This window comes from Oppia nitens, unplaced genomic scaffold, assembly GCF_028296485.1.
Source record: "Oppia nitens isolate AA-2021 unplaced genomic scaffold, nextdenovo-longstitch-racon4-pilon3 scaffold7_pilon_pilon_pilon, whole genome shotgun sequence".
NCBI lineage: Eukaryota > Metazoa > Arthropoda > Arachnida > Sarcoptiformes > Oppiidae > Oppia > Oppia nitens.
The window spans coordinates 1,163,076-1,185,273 of record NW_026533251.1 but is presented as its reverse complement, the minus strand read 5'-3'; the positions used below and the strand labels follow the sequence as shown (position 1 = coordinate 1,185,273).

The following is a 22,198-nucleotide window of genomic DNA, read 5'->3' as shown; positions in this document are numbered from 1 at the left end:
AAGCTATAAAATTAGTGTTTTTCAAATGCACTACATATTGTACATTATATAATATTATACAATAGAAAACTAATAGATGTAATATTTGTAACATTTATAAATTTCCAATAAAAATAGTCATTCATTAACTTTTGAATATCATTTGAATAGTCATTCAATAGGATAGTCATTCAGCATCTAAGTAGTCATTCCAAAGATATTCACATTCAAACGTTTTGACTCCCAGACCAAAGTCACTGATAGGATGCGGTTGATCTCTGAACTGGTAGTATGGTTTGACTATTTTATTGTTCAACTTATAAAACGCTGTCAGATCACCAGCATTAGTGTTTGGATATCTTAATAAATATGAAAAAGACTTYAGCAATAATTCATAAAATTATTATTATATATGAAATAGTTTATATAAAATAAAATTATATATATATTGTTAAAAACTAACCCTAATTTAGCAAAATGCGATACCATATGAATCATAGATTGAGATATTTGCTTAAATCTTTGTGTCGATGGTGTTACCAGTGGTACACCAAAAATGTTAATCAAATCTAACGAATGACACGCTTTCATCCAATTGGGACAAAAGCCGCTATCATTGTAAGCCGTGAAGTAATATTGATAAACATTTACGTAATTATCATTTGCCAATAAAAACATTTCGGCAAATCTTATGGTTGGACAGACAATATAAAAATCGCCGAAAGCCATACCGATTCTCGATATGATCTCATGTGACGACGTTTGATCGGATAATCCATGAAAGTATACCTGTGCGACATCCAGACCATTGACCTGATAGTTGGAGTAGAAAAACGACGATTTGTGCGCCAACTCGTCTATTGCTTCCTCTACTGTCAGATTTCGAGGCTTTTTTAAGTCATACAGATTGGGATCGATCATAGAGTTCAGCAAAAGGCTGCCCTCGTCCTCGACAGTCCCAATCAACACATTATGTGTACTATTATAGCGATTGTTTTTCAACAAATTGATCGGTTTGTTCGGCAAAAACTTGCCGTCAATGACCACAAGTCTATGCCAACCCAATTTCGGTGTCAATAGTCCGTGGTGTTGGGTCAGCTCAAGTACTTTTTGGGGAGTGAGTTGACGCAAGCATTTTAAAATTTTTGGTGTAAAATCCAAATATACATAATCCTGATCATCGACACAGCCTTCTTCAATGGCGGCATTCAACCAAAACTGTTTAATGCTTTCCGCATCTCTTTCAATAGGATGGTTATATACTGCACCCGACATAAGTATAGCATTTCGAAAGAGATGGTGACTAACTGGTGATAACATGTGTAAGCTGACCGACCAACCACCAGCATTGTGACCCATAAGCGTTATACGATCAGAATCGCCACCAAAATATTTAATATTATTGTAAATCCATTCCATGGCCATAGCTTGATCCCAGAGTCCCATATTGCCCGGTGCTTCCCATGAATCGGCATATAAAAAGCCAAAGGCATCTAATCTTTTTTTATATAAATTAGTAAACAAAAAATAATTTTAATAAATTTATTTTATTAGTAAAAAAATATAGTAAACCTATAGTTTAGTGTAATAACAACAATATCTCCCAGTGCTGCTAATACTTTGCCATCGTGTATATCAATACTAGAAGAACCAACATATAGAGCTCCCCCGTGAATATAAATGATAACAGACTTTAAATCATCTGCATTTACAGCACTGGTATTTGGTGTCCATATGTTTAGATAAAGACAATCTTCGCTAAAATTATTATTTTTATTACTATTATTTGATAGCAATTCAGTTTGATAGCAATTGTTTGGCCATTTGATTGCATCCCTGGCCTTTGTCCACGGTATCATTGGTCGAGGTTTTAAAAACCTCAATCTTTTAACCGGTGGCTTAGCATAGGGTATACCGAGGAACACGTGTAACCGCTTGTCGTTATATGATTCAGTAAAACCATTAATCAAACCGTGTGTTGTATTTACTGTAACAACATTATCACATAAAATGTTTGTCAAACAAATTAATTTGATAACAATTTGTAAATAATTTTTTATATACATTATATTTGTTTGTGTTTTAAAGTTTATTATACGAATAATACACAACTTATTCTGAACTAAATGTTTACACAATAATTATATATTTTTTGAAAACATGCACCATATGGATAATTAATAAATATGTATTAATTTACATTACTTTTATAAAATAATAACAAATAAAACATTTTCAATACTTGATATGAAATTACAGATAAAATAAGTTTTTTATAAAGTTATATATCAAACAGAATAGATAGAACAATAAATATTTGATAAATTTAAAAAACAAGTTTTCTGAAAAATTATCAGATAATTGTAAACTTATTATAAATCTAATATTGCATTGATTGTGGGAATAAGGATGTGATATATGAATAATAGCTAACTATATATTATCATTCAATTTGATTAATCATAAAATTTAGTACAACAAAACATTAATAATTCATAACTTGTTTTATAATTTAAAAATATATTTAATTAATAAATCCTCTAAGATGAACATATAAAATTATTTATTTAAAAATATCAGTATTGTATTAAAAGTCTACAGTATTGTATTAAAGGTTTATGTATTAATCTATTAACTATAAAGATATTGTATTAATTTTTTTTGTAAAATAATTTTTCTATTGATTCTAGTTTGAAAACAAACTAAACTATTAAGAAATTAAAAAACATTTTCTGTATTATATAATTACAAGTCATTGTAAATGGACTATAATTTCTTAAGAAAATATAACATTAATTAATTAGCAATTTTTATGAATTGATTTCTGTTTAATTACTATATATTGCATATACGGTACAGTATATTATAACTGCTTTTGTAAAAATAATAAAAATAATTGTTACAGTAAAAATTTAATTGTCAATAAAATAGTTTTTACAAATTTAGATACAAAATGCTAATAATTATGTATTAATATTTTATTTAATATTACTATTACTATTACTATTACTATTACTATTACTATTACTATTACTATTACTATTACTATTACTATTACTATTACTATTACTATTACTATTACTATTACTATTACTATTACTATTACTATTACTATTACTATTACTATTACTATTACTATTACTATTACTATTACTATTACTATTACTATTACTATTACTATTACTATTACTATTACTATTACTATTACTATTACTATTACTATTACTATTACTATTACTATTACTATTACTATTACTATTACTATTACTATTACTATTACTATTACTATTACTATTACTATTACTATTACTATTACTATTACTATTACTATTACTATTACTATTACTATTACTATTACTATTACTATTACTATTACTATTACTATTACTATTACTATTACTATTATTCTGTTACAATTTAGTAAATCATAAATTTTAATATAATAATATCATTAAAATATTATTATCTGTATATTAGGTAAAAATTTTAATTTAAACATTTATTATAATTCATATCTCATAATTTAATTAAAACTTTATTCTATAAATTACAAGTTTAGTATAACAGAAACATAATTTTAATAATATTTAGTATAAAAATTATTTTAGTTAGCATTGACAGTCAATATCAATAATATGTTAGTTTTTTAATAAAATGTATAAATACATAATACAATTGAATTTAATGACACATTGCCAATGATACAGCAGTTAAGTTATTAATTAAATCATTTAATAAAATACATTATTACTATAGACAGGAGATTAGAAGATTCAGCAAAATTGTATCGAAACATAATATTTATTTTCTAAGAGTCTATGAATATGAAACGTAAAAAATAATAACACAAAAGTGTTGATATTTTTGTGAATAATATAATTTTTTTTTTTTAAAAGGTTATAAATATTTGGTATATAAATATATAAAAAATTTATATATATATATATATATATGTGTGTGTGTGTGTGTGTGTGTTAATATATAGTACATGTAATTTTGTATATATATATGGTATACTGTATATAGAAAATTACAATATTTCTGGTTTTCAAATTACAATGACTGAAGATTCTCTAAAACTGGACATAAGTGCCGCWCAATTGCACAAAAACTTGTCAGACAGTGAAGTCCTGTCATCAGAAAGTAATCAAACGTCCAGTGCTGATGTCATACCGCATATCACACATTATTTAAAGAAAAATGACACCAAATATATGCCCCGACCGAGTATCAGACAACTGCACGAAAATCATGTAATGTTATTAATAATTTTATTTTATGTATAATTAATGTATATAAAACGTTAAAATAAATAATTAAACCCAAATTATTTATACAAATTTATATATTTATGTACTACATGTACATAACTTATTTTAATATAAATAATACTATTTTATAATTATTATGAATCATAATAACATTAAAAAAGTGTAAATGCACTTTTTATAATAAAAGAAAAAACATTTCCATGCTTAATTTGTTTTATTAATATTAATGTTAATACTGTATACCAATAATTTCCATTTACTATTATTGCTAACTTATTACATTAATATATTTTATTTCATCTTTTAATTTTAACAAATTGTAATTGCTCAGTTAAAAAACTTATTACTAATTTTATATATAGATTTCACATAACATTAAGGATCTTTTTAATGACAAAAGTTGTCCAAATAAGTACTTAAACATTGATGAAAGCAATAAATTTGGTTTTATTTCAATGGTCTACGTGGGTATTTAGTTATATTTTTTTTAAATAACTCATTTACTCTATACATTAATCTACTTATAAAATTAGTTTAAACAAAAATATCTATTAAAAAATATCCATATGATGTTGTTTACTGTTTTTTATTTTTATAAAATACTATAATTATGTGTCATATAAAAGAAAGTTTTTATAAATTATCAAAATATCTATTTTTTGTTCTCGTCATTCTGACAATAGATTTAAGTTAAAGTCATAAGAAAAACGTTATAACAATAAAGATATTATTGATTTATAAAAATCTATAAAGAATTTGCTGACTGTTTGACGTCCGGTGAGAATCAAATCTTAGTTACTCTTTTGGCGCAATAATCTATTAAAAAGTTTTATCAACACATGAATTGATATTTTGCATAATAAATAGGAATTAATCATCAGATCTTACAAAAAAAATTCTTAGAAAGTTTCTAAAAAATCGTTTATTGGGATCTTATTTTAATTTGTTTTCTATTATAGTAATAAACTGAAATTATTAACTAAGTATATTTAACATTATTATAAATCACAATTTAGAAAATTGATTAAAAAATTTTAATAGGTTTTTAAAAAAAATGTAATTATTAATCTATTATAAATATTTGAACTATAAATAAAATTTTACAAAACCTGAAATTTATAATAACATAACTTATAGCACTTCCACTTGGGATCCAATATGTACTGTATATAATGTATGAATAATATTTAATAGTATTATTGATTTATTTAGAATTCTATAGTATTATTATAAAATAAACTGCAAATAGATCTTATTTATTACAAAAATTATTTTTTAGTTATTTAARTTTTTAGTTATCAAACTTTATTGGCGACTAATTTTTGCTATGATTTGCGAAATGCTATCATTGTTTAAGTCATAGTCACAACTGAGTAATTATTTTAATTATTTTAAATCGTAAATCAGTATTTTCTTCAATTAGATAATTCAATATATTTATAATAATTAATATACTGTATAGATTTTTAATAATTATTTTTTAATTTGCGCTGATTTAATCACATTTTCTTTGACTTATATTTAATAATTATATAATCCTAGATTATCTAGATARTGTTTAGCAGATTTTTAATAACAATTTTTTATTAATACAATTTTAATAAAAACAGTTATAGTATATGTAGATTAATATGGAGTAAAGAGTTAATATTATATTAATTTTATTACAAAAAAAATATATAATTAATAAATAATAGATTCCAACTTTTATGAATTTATTGGGTCCGTCACTGTTTATAAGGATGGGTTTGGTTACGGCTAATTCGGGTCTTTGTTAGTAATTTTAAATTAATTGTTAAATATTTTTCAGATAAGTTATAATGTTATATAATTAAATTTTTATTACTAGTTTTAGCATTAGTTGAAATACTGTTGGGAACCATAATTTTATGCGGCACTGTTTTATCAATATCGGCTTTATGTTCAAATGGACGGGTAGGTTGTGGTGGTCTCTATTATTTAGTATCACGAAACTTGGGTCCTGAAGTGGGCGCAGTGTTCGGTGTCATCTATTTTCTAACTAACGCTGTTATGGTATCGTACAGTATTGCCGGCATTACCAATCAAATACAACAAATACTACAGGTGCTACAAATTGATTTAACTTTATATCCTATTTAATTAAATAACTAAATTTATTTGATTTTATAAGGACTTTAACACAGGTATATCTGAAGAACCATCCGGTTTGAATGATCAACGAATTGTTGGCTTTATTTGTCTATTTATAATAGCCTTAATACCATTTTTTGGACTAGACTTTCAAGCAAAGGTATGCAAAAAATATGCAAACTGTGTGTTAAAAATGTTTGATTCAACAAAACCTTTATAACTATTAGCAAAGTTTTCATTGTTTTTTTTTATTGCTTAATTACTGGTAGACTCAATGGTTTTTATTTGCATTTGTATTGTTGGCAATAATTGATTTTATTATCGGAGCTTTTATACCGCCGACACCGTACCAGAAAGTAAACGGTTTTGTGGGATGGAGTGCTCGGGCGAGTAAAGACAACTTAATTCCTGTTTGGGAAAGTGGTATTGACTTTTTTGCAATGTTTTCAATCTATATGTCGGGACTGTGCGGTGATTTTACTGGCGTTACAATGGCTGAACATCTCAAAAATCGTAAGTAAACAACAGTTATGTTGTAATGTATATTAATATTGATTTACAGTATTTTACTGTATGTATTATTACATTTATGTAGAAGTGCAGTACCTGTATTGTCATTATGATATACATGTGTTATAATATTGTTTTAATAATATAATCTTTTTTTTAATTAATACTATTACAGCTAAAAAAGCAATACCTTTGGGAACACTATTAGCTATAATCACATCACAAATCATTTATATAATACAAATAATATTTTATAGCTGTTCAGTCATACGATACGCAACGGGTAAGTTAGATGACTATAAATTTGGTAACTATAGCTGCACTAACCAACAACCCGACTGTTCAAGTGGTCTCAGCAATAATGAATATATTATGTCAGTGATGTCGGCTTTGACACATGTGGGTGAAAATACTAATTATATTGAACCAATATTCACAGCTGGAGTATTATCGCAATCAATATCATCGGCACTGATAGCATATATAACTGCGCCCCGAGTTATTCAATCGTTGGGTTTCGACGGACTATTGCCATACAGTAAATGGTTTTCTAAACCATATGGACGACATGGTGATCCCAGACGAGCTTATATATTGACATTTTTTGTATCTGCAATATTTGTGTCAATAAGTGACTTTACACCATTGGCCGTTACCACCACTCTATGCTATCTGTGCGCCTGGTTTCTCATCAATATGAGCTGTTTTCATACCGATTATGTGGCCTCAGCTAACTGGAGGCCAACATTTAAATATTATAATAAATGGCTTAGTCTTATAATTGGTTTGCTTTGTATAGTWGTTATATTTATAACCAAATGGTATATCGGTGTCATTTTGGTAGCTATTATGATATTTGTCTATGTTTTCAAAATAAGTATTTGGAAGTCTGGTATAAAATATTTATTTATTTGATTTATTTAAACAGATTAGTTAAAAATTGTTTTAAAATAGTAATAATAATAATAGCAAATTATTATAGATCTCAATTGGGGACAATCAAGTAATGCACAAATATATAAAACAGCCGTTTCATTGGCACATAAGTTGAATACAGTTAATCAACACGAAAAAAATTACAGACCATCCATATTGTTGTTGTGTACAGAAGCTAATAATCACATGAATTTAGTGTCAATGGCTGACCAGATAACGAGACACAGAGGAATGCTATTCATTGGCGATATTATTAGTCAACGAATACCGTTTGAAAGTCGAATAAAAACAAGTGAAGAGTGGAATAAATGGTTTAAAAGTCACAAAATTAAATGTTTTTATAAATTAATATCATCTCAATCTCTAAGCAATGGCTCAGATATGTTAATTCAGGTGCTTATCTGTATGATTTAGTTTGCTGTTTATCTTAAAAATATATTTATTTTATTTTTTGTTAATAAAAATAAATTCTAACTTTAACTTTGATAGTGTTGTGGTTTTAGTTCATACCTGAGCCCCAATATAGTGATGATTGGATTCCGTAATTCTTGGAAACAGTGTTCCAGTGATGATATTAATGATTATTTCAATACTATTCAGTAAGCAATTATCATTGAAAAGTATTATTCAAAAAAATTAATATTAATATAAAAATATTTTTTTAGCAATGTGTTTGAGCTGAACAAATCATTAATTATATATAGAGATTATAAATCAACTAAATATAGTATTGAAAAAGAAAAACAGGAAATTGATAGCAAATTAAAGGATCCGTTAGCACCCAGAATGTCATATCAGCTAAAAATTAAAAATATTGAAAATGTTAATCATATGATTACAGTAAGACAAGTGTCTAAATTGCATTTTATTGATATCTATTGGCTCTATGATGACGGCGGACTTACACTACTTGTGCCATACATACTGTCACAGAGAAAAAGGTGGAAAAACTTTCAGCTTCGGGTGTTTGTCATAATCGATAAAATGTCAAATGAAACTGTTATTACAGAACAAAAGTTTGTTGAATTAAGATTTTATTAAATAAATAAAGTGATACAAATGTTTATCATTTTTATTATTATTAATTTAGTGTTTCAGAGTTATTAGAGAAATTTCGTGTCGAGTATTACGATATTATTGTATTAGAATTGCCAGAAAAATCTTATTATAGAAGGTATTATAAAATATTTAATAATTTATTATTAATTATATAACTTTATTTATTCTTTATTAAAATACCGATAGAATTGAAGATATTATTGAATCGCTATCCCATGACTTGTGTTCATCAAGTAGTGATACTAATGAATTGGCCATAAGTTTTCAACAATATCAAGATTCTGTAAGTTATACTATCTATTAGTTATATTATTGTATATTTAATTTTGAATCATTGTTTTTCTTAGACCAACAAATATGTGGCTTTAAGAGAGCTATTGGAAGAACATTCAAAATATTCACAATTAATTGTCATGTAATTTATTTAAAACAATTTTTAAATAATATTTAAATTTTTTAATTATTTAATTTTATTATAACAGGACAATAGAAATCCCACGTAAGGACAACCTGAGTGCTCATATATTTATGTATTGGTTGGATATGTTGTCCATAGAAATGCCTGAATTTCTCTTTATTCGCGGAAATCAAACAAACTGTTTAACAATATATATCGATTAAAAAAATGTTTGTCATATCTTATAATCCATAAATTATATATACTGTATATATATACCGATCCCYACAATTATAGTTACAAAAATACAGTACAATATTTTTATAAGTTTAAAAAATTATAAATAATTTATTTAAATATAACTTTAATTATAATCATACACACGTACATTAGTAGTGTAACATTTGCCCAAAATCCCGTTTTGGCAAGACGTGTTATCGTCTTGTCCCGTCACGTCCTGTCCCGTCACGTCCTGTCCCGTCACGTCCTGTCCCGTCACGTCTTGTCCCGTCACGTCTTGTCCCGTCACGTCTTGTCCCGTCACGTCTTGTCCCGTCACGTCYTGTCCCGTCACGTCYTGTCCCGTCACGTCTTGTCCCGTCACGTATTGTATGTTTTAAAGTCAATCACATCACGTTTTGTCACGTCTTGCAAAATCCTACTTATATACGATTTTAATAAATTGTTTAAATTTTATTTATTATTTATTAAAATATTTATTTATAATAAATAATAATAATTTTTAATTTATTACTATTTTTAATGTTTATGTTCTTATTTAAAACAAGACGAGACAAGATATTGTAATACTTTATAATACATGACTAATATTGTCCTACAAAACAAAAGTTAGTCACATATTATCAAAACCATTGATTTAAGTAAAAATAAACATATTTTATAATAAATATATTTTTTATTTTATATCTTTTTTCTTAATTTGTTTTATTTTTATTCTTAGAAAACAACAATTAATATAAAAATAATTTTTATTGTCATTAAATATTATTTATAAATATATATCAGTTTTTTTAGTATTCATTATATCATTAGTTTATTATGCAATTCAAAACCTTGTATTTTTCCAACCCTAACCAATATTCAAATATTTATTGAAAATAATTCATTGAAATATTGAAAATAGTTTAAATTCAGTAAATTTAATGATACTATTATTATTTGATAACAAGACTCTATCTTAATATGAGACCCGCATTAGACTCCCGACTCATGATTTGAATATATATTATAGTAATACATATTTTCAATGTAAAAATATCAACAAATATTTATGAAATAAAACATAAATTTATATTTAGGATATATTAATATATAGAAAACTATTTTATTAAAAATGTCTAAAATATATAATATCTGGAAATAATCGATTCGATGACAAATGCAATTTTTTAATTATTATAAATATAAAATTTTTTGAATTTTTACCTCAAAATGTAGAAAATACCCTTCAAATGAAATAATATAATATAACTTATTATATATTTTTTTAAAATGATTCAATAGTTCATTCATATAAATATATTGAACAATAATTATTTCTAATGTCATTATATCAATAAATATGTAAATGATTGATATTGTTATACATTTGTAGACATTATTCGAAGTTTTATTACTCGGTTAACAATTGTTTGTAATAACATTATGTCAATGAATTTGAAAATAAACTAAATATTTAAACAAATATAGTTTAAACCAACTGACAATTCTAGAAAGCATTTCCATACGAACTCCTTATCCAAAGTAAATTTTTAATTAAAATCCAATAAATTTAAATATTATTTTAGTGCTGACTTTAACAATAAACTCCTTTTTATTGATTTTTTTGATAATCTGTATTAAATAGATTATAATTTTTTTGAATTATAAAAGATTGAAATTATATATTAATATTAATTTATTATTAACAAATTTTACCTGACACTTATTTTAGAATATATAAGATCTGTATATTAATTAAATTTTTATAGCCAATAATAAATTCTAATGTTTGTTGCATTTTATAAATTGATTAATAAATAAGTTAATTATTTAATAATTAATAAATATTATAATAATACTGTATATTATGTTAAAATGATAAGACATTTTATTATTATTACTAATATTAAAATTATATTTATTAATTATCTATAATAATTGCGAAATAAATTGCAATTTAAACAACATTTAGTAGTAATATTAAAAATTTTCTAATAAATCTCTAAATATTTTTGGATAACTAAATCAATTAATTTAGTAAAACATAAGAACAAATTCTCACATAAATTATAAACAATGAATATTAAAATTATAAAAGTATACCCTTAAAATTTTATGATTAATTTATGATATAAGTTTCCTAAATATCGAGGTACTTAATTTTCTAGGATTTAAAGAGATTATAAGTATAATAATGATAATGCAATTATTTTTTGAAGTTTGATTGTATCATAAATGATATAAATTAAGGATTCTATAATTACCACATAATTGTTTTGAAAAAATAATTATATATAAATATATTGCATATTGTTTTAGTATTTAATAGTTGTTATTGATTTCAATAAAGATATAAAATTATATTTATTTTATATTTTTATATATTTAATGTTTTATAAATTTTGTATTACTATTTATTTATCACATAAAAATCAATAAAAATGACCAAAAATGTGCTAAAACTTGAGGTACATGAGCTAAACCGTTTTGACTCATTGGACAGTGCTATTGATACATACACTCCTCCTGAAGTGACACCTAAAGTGGAACATTATCTCAAAACATTTGATTTTAATCACAAAAAGCGACCAACACTTCAACAATTGCATCAAAATTCTGTAAATTCCAATATTGTAAGTAATTATCTAAAAATATTATATAATTTAAAAATGTTTTTTTACTGAAAATAAATTAAAAATTTAAAGAGTGATGATTCCGAAAGTTTGAAAAATACTGAACTTAAAAGTGAAAATTATATTCACATAAATAACAATGATAAATTTGGCTACTTTACCATGGTCTATGTAAGATATTTTGTTAATTAATTAATTTAATTAATGTTAATAATAATAATAGTAAAAATAAAACAATTTCTAAAAGTTATAATAATTTAAATAAAAGATACCAACATTTATGAACTTATTGGGCGGTACTCTTTACTTACGGATGGGCATAATGGCCGGACAGGCGGGCATAAGTTAGTTTGATTTGACATAAAAATTATTTATAATAATTATTTTTCTATTATTTTCTTCTTTAAAAAAAAGTTTTAAGTTTATTACAAATAATCATTGGTACCATTATATTGGTTGGTACAGTGCTATCACTTTCAGCCCTATGTACTAATGGAGATATAGGTTGCGGTGGTTTCTATTATCTGATTTCCCGAAATTTGGGACCAGAAATCGGGGCCGTATTTGGACTCATCTATTTCATAACAAATGCAGTATTGGTTTCACAAAATATAAGCGGTATTTGCAGTGAAATACAATATATACTACAGGTACTGTACATTAATATTTAATACATTCACATAATTAGACAGTAAATTAAATGTTTTTAAAATTTAATTCAAAGGTATTTAATACTGGAATAGTTGAATATCCTTCGGGTATAAATGATCAGAGAATTGTAGGATTAATATGTTTAGTAATTATTGCTGTCATACCGTTTATTAGTCTGGACCTCGAAGCAAAAGTAAACTATTTTACTTTATACACATAATAAACACATTTAATAAATTTATGACAATAATAATAATATATATAATAATCTCTGTGCTAATCAATTAAAATTATATTTGTATTATCTATTGTTAGACACAATGGATTTTATTTTTTATAACAATGCTATCATTACTGGACTTCTTTGTGGGCACATTCCTACCGACCACTCCTTATCAAAAAGTTAACGGTTTTATTGGATTTAATGCCAAAATAAGTTTTACTAATCTATTGCCGCAATGGAATGGTTACCACTTTTTAAGTATATTTGGTATATATATGTCTGCACTTTGCGGTGATTTCACAGGAGTCACAATGTCGTCGAGTCTTAAAAATCGTAATTATTATATTTAAAAGTAAATATATTTACTTTATTTTTGCTAATATATTATTTAAATACTTAATTAAATCCATAGCCAAGGTAGCCATACCTAAGGGTTCATTATTAGCAGTGTTTACCTCACAGATTATATATACTATACAAATTATATTGTTTGCATGCGCTGGCAATCGGTACGCTACTGGAAACTTAACTGACTATCAATACGGTAACTACACGTGCGATATACAAGAGAACTGTGAAAGTGGTATCAGTAATAACGAGTTTATGATGTCTATAATGTCTGCACTAACTTTGATTGGCGATAGAATGCATTACATTGAACCCATATATGCATCCGGACTGTTGGCTCAGGCACTGTCATCATCCCTAAGCTCTTTTATAACAGCACCCAGAATATTACAGGTACAGTACATTACATAAATTATATTAACAAAAAACTGATTTATAAATTAATTTATGATTTATTTAGTCATTAGGTTTTGATAATCTATTACCCGGTATTAGTTGGTTCTCCAAGCCTTACGGCCCACACGCCGATCCCCGTCGAGGATATGGTCTAACATTTTTGATAACAATTATATTTATAGCTATTTCCGATTATGATATTTTAAGTACAATCGCCACTATCTGTTACCTACTGTCGTGGGCTCTCATTAATTTCTGTTGTTTTCATTGTGATTACGTGCGGACAGTCAGTTGGCGGCCGTCCTTCAAATACTATAACAAATGGTTCAGTTTGTTTAACTGTTTCTTCTGTTTTGTCTTTATGTTTGCCATTTCCTGGTACATCACACTTGCATTTCTAGGCTTCTGTTGTATTAGTTTCGGTATTGTAATCTATTATAGAAAAAGTATGTCTCATAAAAAAAAACTTATTTTAAAATTACTAATTATAATACTATAATTAACTTTTAAATTAAGAGGTCAATTGGGGACAGACACCAGATGGACAATTATTTAAAACAACTGTCCAATTTGCACATAAATTAAATAATAGCAGTGAACATGTAAAAAATTATAGACCATCCATATTACTATTATCAGGTGTATCTAAAAAATATATGAATCTACTAAAGATGGCCAACAATATTACTCGACATAAGGGTATGCTTATTGTTGGTGACATAATGTGCACCGATAGCCTATATGAAGATCGCCTAAATTTAAAACAATTGTGGACCAAATGGTTTATGGATCACAATATTAAATGTTTTTATAAGTTGGTTACGGCTGATAATTTTAACATTGGTTCAAATATGCTAATACAGGTATTCAAATATAATTATCATWTAAATATGATTTTAATAACAAAAAAATAGTTTTATTATAAGTTTTAATCTAATTTATAATTATAGTGCAGTGGCTTTGGATCTAATTTGAGTCCTAATATAGTGATGATTGGATTTAGGGATTCGTGGAAACAGTTATCTTATGATTTAATTGAAGATTATTTTAATATTATTCAGTAAATAAGTTATATTTAATTATAGTTAAATAATATTTATCTAATTTTTATATTTTAATTTTAGTAACACATTTGAATTGCACAAGTCATTAATTATTTACCGCAAGTATGATTGTGATAATTCAATAACTAATAATAATAATAATAATACAAATCAAATCAATAATAATATAATAAAAAGTGATAAATATGTAAAAAATAAAAATAAAGTAAAAGGCATGAAATTTGAGAAAACATTAAATTCTGATACATTAAGCAAATGCACAGTTAGATCATTTGATAGCATTGAACTTAAGACAACTGTCAAAACTAGTCAAACCTTACCTCTTATTGATGTCTATTGGCTCTATGATGACGGAGGACTCACACTACTTGTGCCGTACATACTGTCACAGAAAAAGAAGTGGAAATGTTGTAAAATAAGAGTATTTGTTGTAATCGACAATCAGTCGGATGACAATAAGTTAAATAATGAAAGGTATATAAATTGTTTATATAAATTTGATTTTAATTATAATAAATTAGTTTATTAAAATATTTATCTATTATATAGTGTGACAAAGTTAGTTGAATTGTTTAGAATAGATTGTCATGAGATAACTGTCCTCAAGTTAGATGATAATTATCAAACAAACGGGTAAAAAGTTATTGTTTTTAATTTTTGTAATTTTATGTAACAATAAATTTTTATAATTATATTAATAGTTCAACTGATTGGTTGCAAACTGATAAACATGTTTTGACAATTAGTGATTTAATTACCAGACAAAAAATTTTGGATAGTTTGGCCATTCATAAAACAAAAGTATTTAATGTAAACTAAAAATTATTTGCTAACTTATGATATTTTTATTGTAGACAAACAAATATTTCCAATTAAGAGACTTATTAATTGAAAATTCACAGAATTCAACATTAATTGTTATGTTAGTTTATTTAACTAATTATTTGAACATGGACAATTAAATTATTTTGAATATTTTTATTTAAAACTTTAGGACTTTAGAGATCCCTAAAAAAGATAGTCTAAGTGCTTATGTATTCATGTATTGGTTGGATATGTTGTCCACAGAAATGCCAGAATTTTTGTTCATTCGCGGCAATCAAACAAATGTTTTAACATTTCATACCGATTAATACAACTTATAAATATAATTTTTAAATATTTTTTTTAATCTAATAGAATAGTAGACAAAATAATTATTTAAATATTAAATAAATTATATRYAACTTTAGTTCCATAAATCTATTATATAATGTAAAGAGAAATTTGAAAAACCAATTGTGATAAATAATTTAAAAATATAAAATTTTATTTAAAGTTATAAAATTTTATTTAAAGTTAAACATTTTAATTATTTTTAATATATTATATATAAATAAACATTACTAAACAATTTTAAATATTTGGCTATATCTAACAATAAATTTAATAAAACAACTATAAAACTATATAAATAACACAAAGTTTGAAAACAAGTTTATAAGTTATAACTTTTAATACTAATGATAGTGTTGTTGATTAATGGGATGATAATTGTGTGAAGGATGAGTGTAATGCATATCGGAATCGTGTCTCACATAATGTCTATCACTGTGCGTATCGCCAGCTCTTTGGTGATCATACTGATGACCTACATGTGCTGACTGATACTCTCCCGGACCCATGTATTTGCCGGTAGACACAGAAATGTTGCTGTCGTCATATTTTCCACTATTTGATGGCACGACTTCTTGATTTTTCGTATAACCCTCACTGGAGTCATAGCTTTTTGACATATCTTTATATACTGGTCTTTCATGAACTCCATGTACAAGAGGTCTACTACTATAACCACTATTTGTATCTTTATTTCCATATCCATGTGATTTAACTTCGTATAACTTTTCTTGATATCCATTACTATTTATTGGATATGATTTTCTATTGGGTACATATTTGGGCTGATCATACATTTGATAGCCCTTACCATAACTCATAATTTTATGGTAACCCAATTGAGGTGACTGTTTGCCATTATACGACTGGCTAATATAGCTTTGGTCTTTATATTTTTTCTCGCCATATCCATTATTTTGATGCCCAATGGGTCCTTCATAGCTTTTYCTGTCATAACCTTTGACATCATAACCGTAACCATTATTGGCTAACCCATGYCCGGGTTGTTCGCTGTAAACTTTATTTTCATATACATTACTCGGATAAACGGCTCCATAATCTATAATTTTATATTCCGGTTCATCATATTTCTGACTGTCATAACTATCGCCCACACGTCCCGGATAATGATCGGTCGCATAGACTGTTTGTGCTCCATATCCCAGATCACCCCTATAACCGGCACCGWTATCTTTGTATTCTCCATAATCTGCTGTTTCATACGTTTTATATCCACTGTCTTTGTCTTGTTTTTGGTAATAATTATTGTCATTATCTTTTTTATATCCACTATTGCTGTGATAACTGTCCTTTTTATAACCTTGGTTTGGTTCGGGAGATTCTCCAAATTGGAAAACCAATTGAGCCGGATCTGTAAGTTTTAAAATATTTAAGTATATAATATTGATTAATTTATTTTGATAATTATATTGTTAATATTTTACATCATTGTAATTTGTGTTGATTATATATCATTATGATTTCATGTAAATAATATATTAAAAAATTATTRAAAAACATACCTTTTTTTAAATAAACATCTTTTTTATCCACATCCAAAGTCATCCCAAAATGAGCTAATGTTTAATTACAATTAATATATTAATATTTAATAATTATTTTAAAAATTACAGTAGATTTTACTATTACTTGATTCTGAATTGTCATCGTACTCTAAAAAATTATTAATATAAAGAAAAAATATTAATATAATTTATGTATTTTTTAAATAATAATAAATTAAAGACAATTAAATTTTTATAAAGACAATAATTACCAGATTTGGGATTACAATATAAACAATTAAATAATGTAAAGACAATACAAATAGTAATTATTTTATTCATTATAAATAGTAAATTTTGCGGCTTATAATTAAAAGCAAATAATAATAATTTAAATTTTCATATACATTTTATAATACATCAACATTTTGTGAAAATAAAATATTATTTAAAAGTTATATCTTATATATCATAATATAACTGCTTCCTTAATTTAATAATTAATACAGTTATAAATACAGACTTATAATCAAAAAACTTGAATTGAATATTTAAATTATAGATGTCTTATAAATTATTTTTTATATATCATATAATGATAAGTACGATATGTAAAACACTTTCTCATACCGGTCTTCAATACAAAAACAACTTTTAATATAAAACTGGATATRAAATGACGAAACACTTCCCATAAAAAGATCTTTAGAGATATACTTCTGGAGTTTAGACACGAGATTTCCGCTTAAGACAAGAAAATTTATGACATAATAATAAGCAAACAAACAAAAAGATAATATATAATAATTGTAYTTAATTTGAAATTTTTGTTTTTATTTGCTTTTATCAATTGATAATTGGTTTACAATTCAACAAAATAGCTATATTTTGGGGTCAAATAGCTGTCAAATTTAAACAAAAGTAAATATTTATGACATATCAATAATAAGTATTATGTGATAATTCATTCATGAATTCAATAAATTGAATATGAATTTATTTTTATTTTTGATAGGTACTTAATTTTATTTAAAAATATGTATTTATTTAAAAAAACAAAAACTAGCTTATGCCTTATAAAAGTAAAAATTTAATTTATAGCTTTAATTATACTACGGGTCATTAAACTATTTTAGCAATAATGATATATTCAACAACAAAAACAAAAATAGAAATTATGAAGTGAAACTAAATTTGTTTTTATATAAATTAAATTCATGTAATAATTACTTTATACCTAACTTACTGTATGCATAATAAGTAGGTCATTACCAACGGCTAAYATAAATGACACGACTTTTCAATAAATTTTAATATTTATTATTAAATGTTATAATTAAATAAATTTATATTTATTTGACAGTACTGTATATTCATGAAATATGAGTTAATTTTTTATATGATTTGATTAGAATGTAGTAATAGATAGATAGATAAATTCAGGAAATATATAATATTATAGTATTAAACTGCTTTAACTTTAATTATAACATTTAATTATTTTGAATAGGTTTTTCATATTGAATACAGTAGTAATAATGTTGTAGTATTAGCGTAATTATAACTAAACTTTATTTTTATATCTAATTATGTTTTTATATTGCAAATTATATCATTATATAACAATAATATATATTGAATCTTTAATAAAAAAAATTGATTTAATTGGTAATAGTATTAGTTTAAAATTAAAAAATACTTATAACTCATAATTAATTATAATTGTTGTTGTATTACATAAAACAATAAATACATTTATGGATGCTATCATTTTATTTCTGTCTTATAGTATTATTAATGTTTATTTTAAATCTAAAAACTGTATTATTACGTAATACACAAAATTGATTAGTTATTAGCGGCAGTTTGCCAAATCCAAGATGAGAAAGTGGCCACACGGGCACTGACCGACGGGTAACTGCCGGCACATTGAACACCAAAAGATGTTGCGCCATACGAATAATATTTACCGTTAACGGGACAGTTGAGTGGTCCACCACTGTCCCCCTGACAGGTGCCCTTACCGTTTTCACCGAAACAAATGTGTGCGTCTGTAATAGTGGTCACAAACAGGTATTTGCTGCGACACGTGGATTGTTTGACTATATTTATCAATACTTTTTGTAATACTGGTGCCACTTGACCCTCTATAATATAGATACATATATTGTTATGGAAAATATGATATAATTTTTACTAGCCATACGCCATTGGGTATGTCCCCAACCAGTTGCCCAACACTGAGTATCAACTATAGCGTCGACGGCTTCATTGTCGGGCAAACAAACGGGTCTGACATGACTTTCATTGCCATTAAAATTGATATTTCGGGCCAATTTCAGTAGTGCCACATCATTCACAATTTTATTAGTGTCCCATTGAGGATGTTGTATAACCTATAGATGATCATAAAATTAAATTTGTTTATTAGTTGAATAAATGTAGATTTTTATATTTAATTTAAAAAATAAATTATATTGAATTTAATTGCAAACTTAAATGACAAACCTTTGTGACTTCGATAATAGCTTCTTTACCCTCAGGTTTGGTGCGATCGTGTTCACCGACCACTACTCGATACATACTTCCGTCGAGACTACGGTCAACACAATGGGCTGCAGTTAAGACCCAGTTATCGGATATAACAGATCCACCTAAAGAAGAAAATTACATATTTAATAGATTTAGATATAATAATTTATTTACTTATATATTAAAGTTTACATTAACTATCAAATACTAACCACATGTATGGTACCATCCGACCTGATCACTGTTATATTCAAGTGATACCTAATTTTTTAAAATAATTATTAATTTAATAATTACAAAAGTCCACTGTTATACCTGCCAGGGAAACTCATTTGGTTTGGCGTCGACACCTCCCACAACATAAGGAGATTGATCTTTACTTATAGCTAAGTTCACTAAATAATTTATTTTTGAATATAATTTACTGTTAAAAGTTTAAAATAATTTTATTATTATCCTTACACTGTTGACCACAGAGTGGATGATTTTCGGCAACAGTTAACCCWATAATACTACAAACGACTAGTATTTTGTACATTTTGATTATTATAATTGTGACAATAATATACCTGGATTAGTTTGGCTTTTATATACACTACATTAGTATTAAAATTACAGAAAATTTACTCTAACGCACATATAAAAAAAATAATTTATAATACACTATTAAACTCATAAAGCTGTCATTTATAATAGATTTCTAATCTAAAAAAGAGTTTAATTTATTATTTAAATCACAAAAATTTTATAATTAATAATTTTTTGTTTGTTTGTGAGAACTTATTTTATTATTTTATAACATTATGTCAAATGTGAACAATGTTTTTGATGAATTATTATGAAATAGCCTAAATATAATAAACAATTTATATTTATGTAAAATTGAAAATTATTGAATTTCACTAAATAATCTATATTTTTAGACAGACCTATTTTATTTTAATCATAATAGTACTAGAATAATTATATTAATATAAATATATCATATTTATATTATAATACAAAAATTAAAATGTTAAACTGGCTATTAAAATTATTAACTTATTTTTAATAGAATAATARATACTGGACAAATTTGATTCAAAATAAATTTTTTGTTTCTAAAATATTAGATATTATTTTATTTARAATACTGTATTGTTYAGGCAATTACTTTATAAATTATAATAAATATTGTAATATTAATTTGTGTATATTAATATTAACATGTTTATAACATTTGACACTATTTTGTTGATTAAAAGCAAATATTTAATATCACTTAAATCAGTATCAAATAAAAATTTACAAAGAAATACTTGAGTACTTTTATGATTTTTGTAAAAAGTTTTTTAAAAACATTAATAAAATTAACTTTTAATACTAGATATTAATATCAGTTATAGATCTATTTTTAATACTATAAAATATTGTAAACTTTGTATTAAACTGGTTTCTAATTATGTGATTGTATTTGTAATATAATAATATAAATTATATTTCTGTAATGTTTATGGTACTGGTTTTTATAAATCTTTATAACTTTTATATACTGTAATTATTTCTATGAGTGATAAAATATATAAATAATTAGTTATTATCTATTATAAATGATTAGAAAATAAATTATAATTTTATTTTAAAAATAATATATTTATAGATAATAAACTTATAATCAATTATTACTTAATACTTAGTACATAAACTATATTACAAGTACTGATTAATTACAATACAGTATTTTACTGTACAATGTAGTAAAACATGATAAACTTTTTTTAATTATTATTATGGGTTATATTATTTTTGTTTAGCAATTTTATATATTATTTTTATATAATATTTTTATATATTATAGACAATTTAATAAATAATCTACAGTATGTAATTACTATTTAGTAATAATAATTATATAAAAATTATTAATAATAAATTATTATCAACTATTTTATACTTAATAGTATTTTTACTATTTATATATTTTGTATTATAGAAAAATTTAATATATAATTGATCATCTAATTGTTTAATTTTCATGCTTATTTTAGATGCTATTTTTTATTAAATATTTATATTTAGATAATTTGACTATATTTTACAGTTATTGTAATTATATACCTATACTACTGTATAGAGAAATATTTGGCAAAATTATGATTATGTGTTAAAAATAAATGTTATTTGAGATTATTATATGTAATATAACTCTATTAATAGTTATGGCTA

The 22,198-nt window shown here is 24.6% G+C and overlaps 6 protein-coding genes across 6 annotated transcripts; 3 read left to right on the top strand and 3 right to left on the bottom strand.

The window, feature by feature from the left end:
- Positions 1 to 155: 155 nt before the first annotated feature.
- LOC128963098 (cholinesterase 1-like) lies at positions 156 to 2,097 on the bottom strand. Its single transcript, XM_054309570.1, has 3 exons — positions 1,552 to 2,097; positions 443 to 1,477; positions 156 to 338 (listed from the first exon to the last, which is right to left on the bottom strand). Exons 1-3 carry the CDS (start codon positions 2,043 to 2,045, stop codon positions 167 to 169), a joined length of 1,701 nt encoding a protein of 566 aa, XP_054165545.1. The 5' UTR covers positions 2,046 to 2,097; the 3' UTR covers positions 156 to 166.
- Positions 2,098 to 4,037: 1,940 nt separating this feature from the next.
- On the top strand, positions 4,038 to 8,411 carry LOC128963342 (bumetanide-sensitive sodium-(potassium)-chloride cotransporter-like). The gene is made up of 11 exons (XM_054309846.1): positions 4,038 to 4,232; positions 4,613 to 4,714; positions 5,948 to 6,023; positions 6,100 to 6,335; positions 6,403 to 6,415; positions 6,485 to 6,522; positions 6,632 to 6,875; positions 7,048 to 7,764; positions 7,981 to 8,119; positions 8,177 to 8,201; positions 8,298 to 8,411. The coding sequence occupies exons 1-11, from the start codon at positions 4,038 to 4,040 to the stop codon at positions 8,409 to 8,411; spliced, it is 1,899 nt and encodes a 632-aa protein (XP_054165821.1).
- Positions 8,412 to 8,637: 226 nt separating this feature from the next.
- On the top strand, positions 8,638 to 9,546 carry LOC128963105 (bumetanide-sensitive sodium-(potassium)-chloride cotransporter-like). The gene is made up of 5 exons (XM_054309578.1): positions 8,638 to 8,824; positions 8,899 to 8,982; positions 9,054 to 9,150; positions 9,215 to 9,282; positions 9,350 to 9,546. The coding sequence occupies exons 1-5, from the start codon at positions 8,640 to 8,642 to the stop codon at positions 9,486 to 9,488; spliced, it is 573 nt and encodes a 190-aa protein (XP_054165553.1). The 5' UTR covers positions 8,638 to 8,639; the 3' UTR covers positions 9,489 to 9,546.
- A 2,381-nt stretch (positions 9,547 to 11,927) lies between these two features.
- LOC128963341 (bumetanide-sensitive sodium-(potassium)-chloride cotransporter-like) lies at positions 11,928 to 14,138 on the top strand. The gene is made up of 8 exons (XM_054309845.1): positions 11,928 to 12,119; positions 12,388 to 12,463; positions 12,585 to 12,769; positions 12,844 to 12,963; positions 13,086 to 13,326; positions 13,406 to 13,734; positions 13,802 to 13,886; positions 13,945 to 14,138. The coding sequence occupies exons 1-8, from the start codon at positions 11,928 to 11,930 to the stop codon at positions 14,136 to 14,138; spliced, it is 1,422 nt and encodes a 473-aa protein (XP_054165820.1).
- Positions 14,139 to 16,300: 2,162 nt separating this feature from the next.
- Positions 16,301 to 17,522, bottom strand: LOC128963340 (prisilkin-39-like). Its single transcript, XM_054309843.1, has 2 exons — positions 17,480 to 17,522; positions 16,301 to 17,328 (listed from the first exon to the last, which is right to left on the bottom strand). The coding sequence occupies exons 1-2, from the start codon at positions 17,520 to 17,522 to the stop codon at positions 16,301 to 16,303; spliced, it is 1,071 nt and encodes a 356-aa protein (XP_054165818.1).
- Positions 17,523 to 19,225: 1,703 nt separating this feature from the next.
- Positions 19,226 to 20,566, bottom strand: LOC128963103 (chymotrypsin-like elastase family member 1). The gene is made up of 6 exons (XM_054309576.1): positions 20,456 to 20,566; positions 20,309 to 20,388; positions 20,206 to 20,254; positions 19,970 to 20,115; positions 19,668 to 19,857; positions 19,226 to 19,608 (listed from the first exon to the last, which is right to left on the bottom strand). Exons 1-6 carry the CDS (start codon positions 20,529 to 20,531, stop codon positions 19,310 to 19,312), a joined length of 840 nt encoding a protein of 279 aa, XP_054165551.1. The 5' UTR covers positions 20,532 to 20,566; the 3' UTR covers positions 19,226 to 19,309.
- Between the last annotated feature and the right edge of the window lie 1,632 nt (positions 20,567 to 22,198).

Excerpts from the sequence above, each read along its gene's own strand:
- LOC128963098 (XM_054309570.1), bottom strand. The coding sequence starts at position 2,045 with ATGTATATAAAAAATTATTTACAAATTGTTATCAAATTAATTTGTTTG. Across the intron at positions 1,478-1,551 it reads GTTATTACACTAAACTATAG|ATTAGATGCCTTTGGCTTTT; the intron begins GTTTACTATATT and ends ATATAAAAAAAG. Across the intron at positions 339-442 it reads TCGCATTTTGCTAAATTAGG|ATATCCAAACACTAATGCTG; the intron begins GTTAGTTTTTAA and ends ATATTTATTAAG.
- LOC128963105 (XM_054309578.1), top strand. The coding sequence starts at position 8,640 with ATGATTACAGTAAGACAAGTGTCTAAATTGCATTTTATTGATATCTAT. Across the intron at positions 8,825-8,898 it reads ACTGTTATTACAGAACAAAA|TGTTTCAGAGTTATTAGAGA; the intron begins GTTTGTTGAATT and ends TTATTAATTTAG. Across the intron at positions 8,983-9,053 it reads GAAAAATCTTATTATAGAAG|AATTGAAGATATTATTGAAT; the intron begins GTATTATAAAAT and ends AAATACCGATAG.
- LOC128963341 (XM_054309845.1), top strand. The coding sequence starts at position 11,928 with ATGACCAAAAATGTGCTAAAACTTGAGGTACATGAGCTAAACCGTTTT. Across the intron at positions 12,964-13,085 it reads GTCTGGACCTCGAAGCAAAA|ACACAATGGATTTTATTTTT; the intron begins GTAAACTATTTT and ends ATCTATTGTTAG. Across the intron at positions 13,887-13,944 it reads CGATCCCCGTCGAGGATATG|TACAATCGCCACTATCTGTT; the intron begins GTCTAACATTTT and ends TGATATTTTAAG.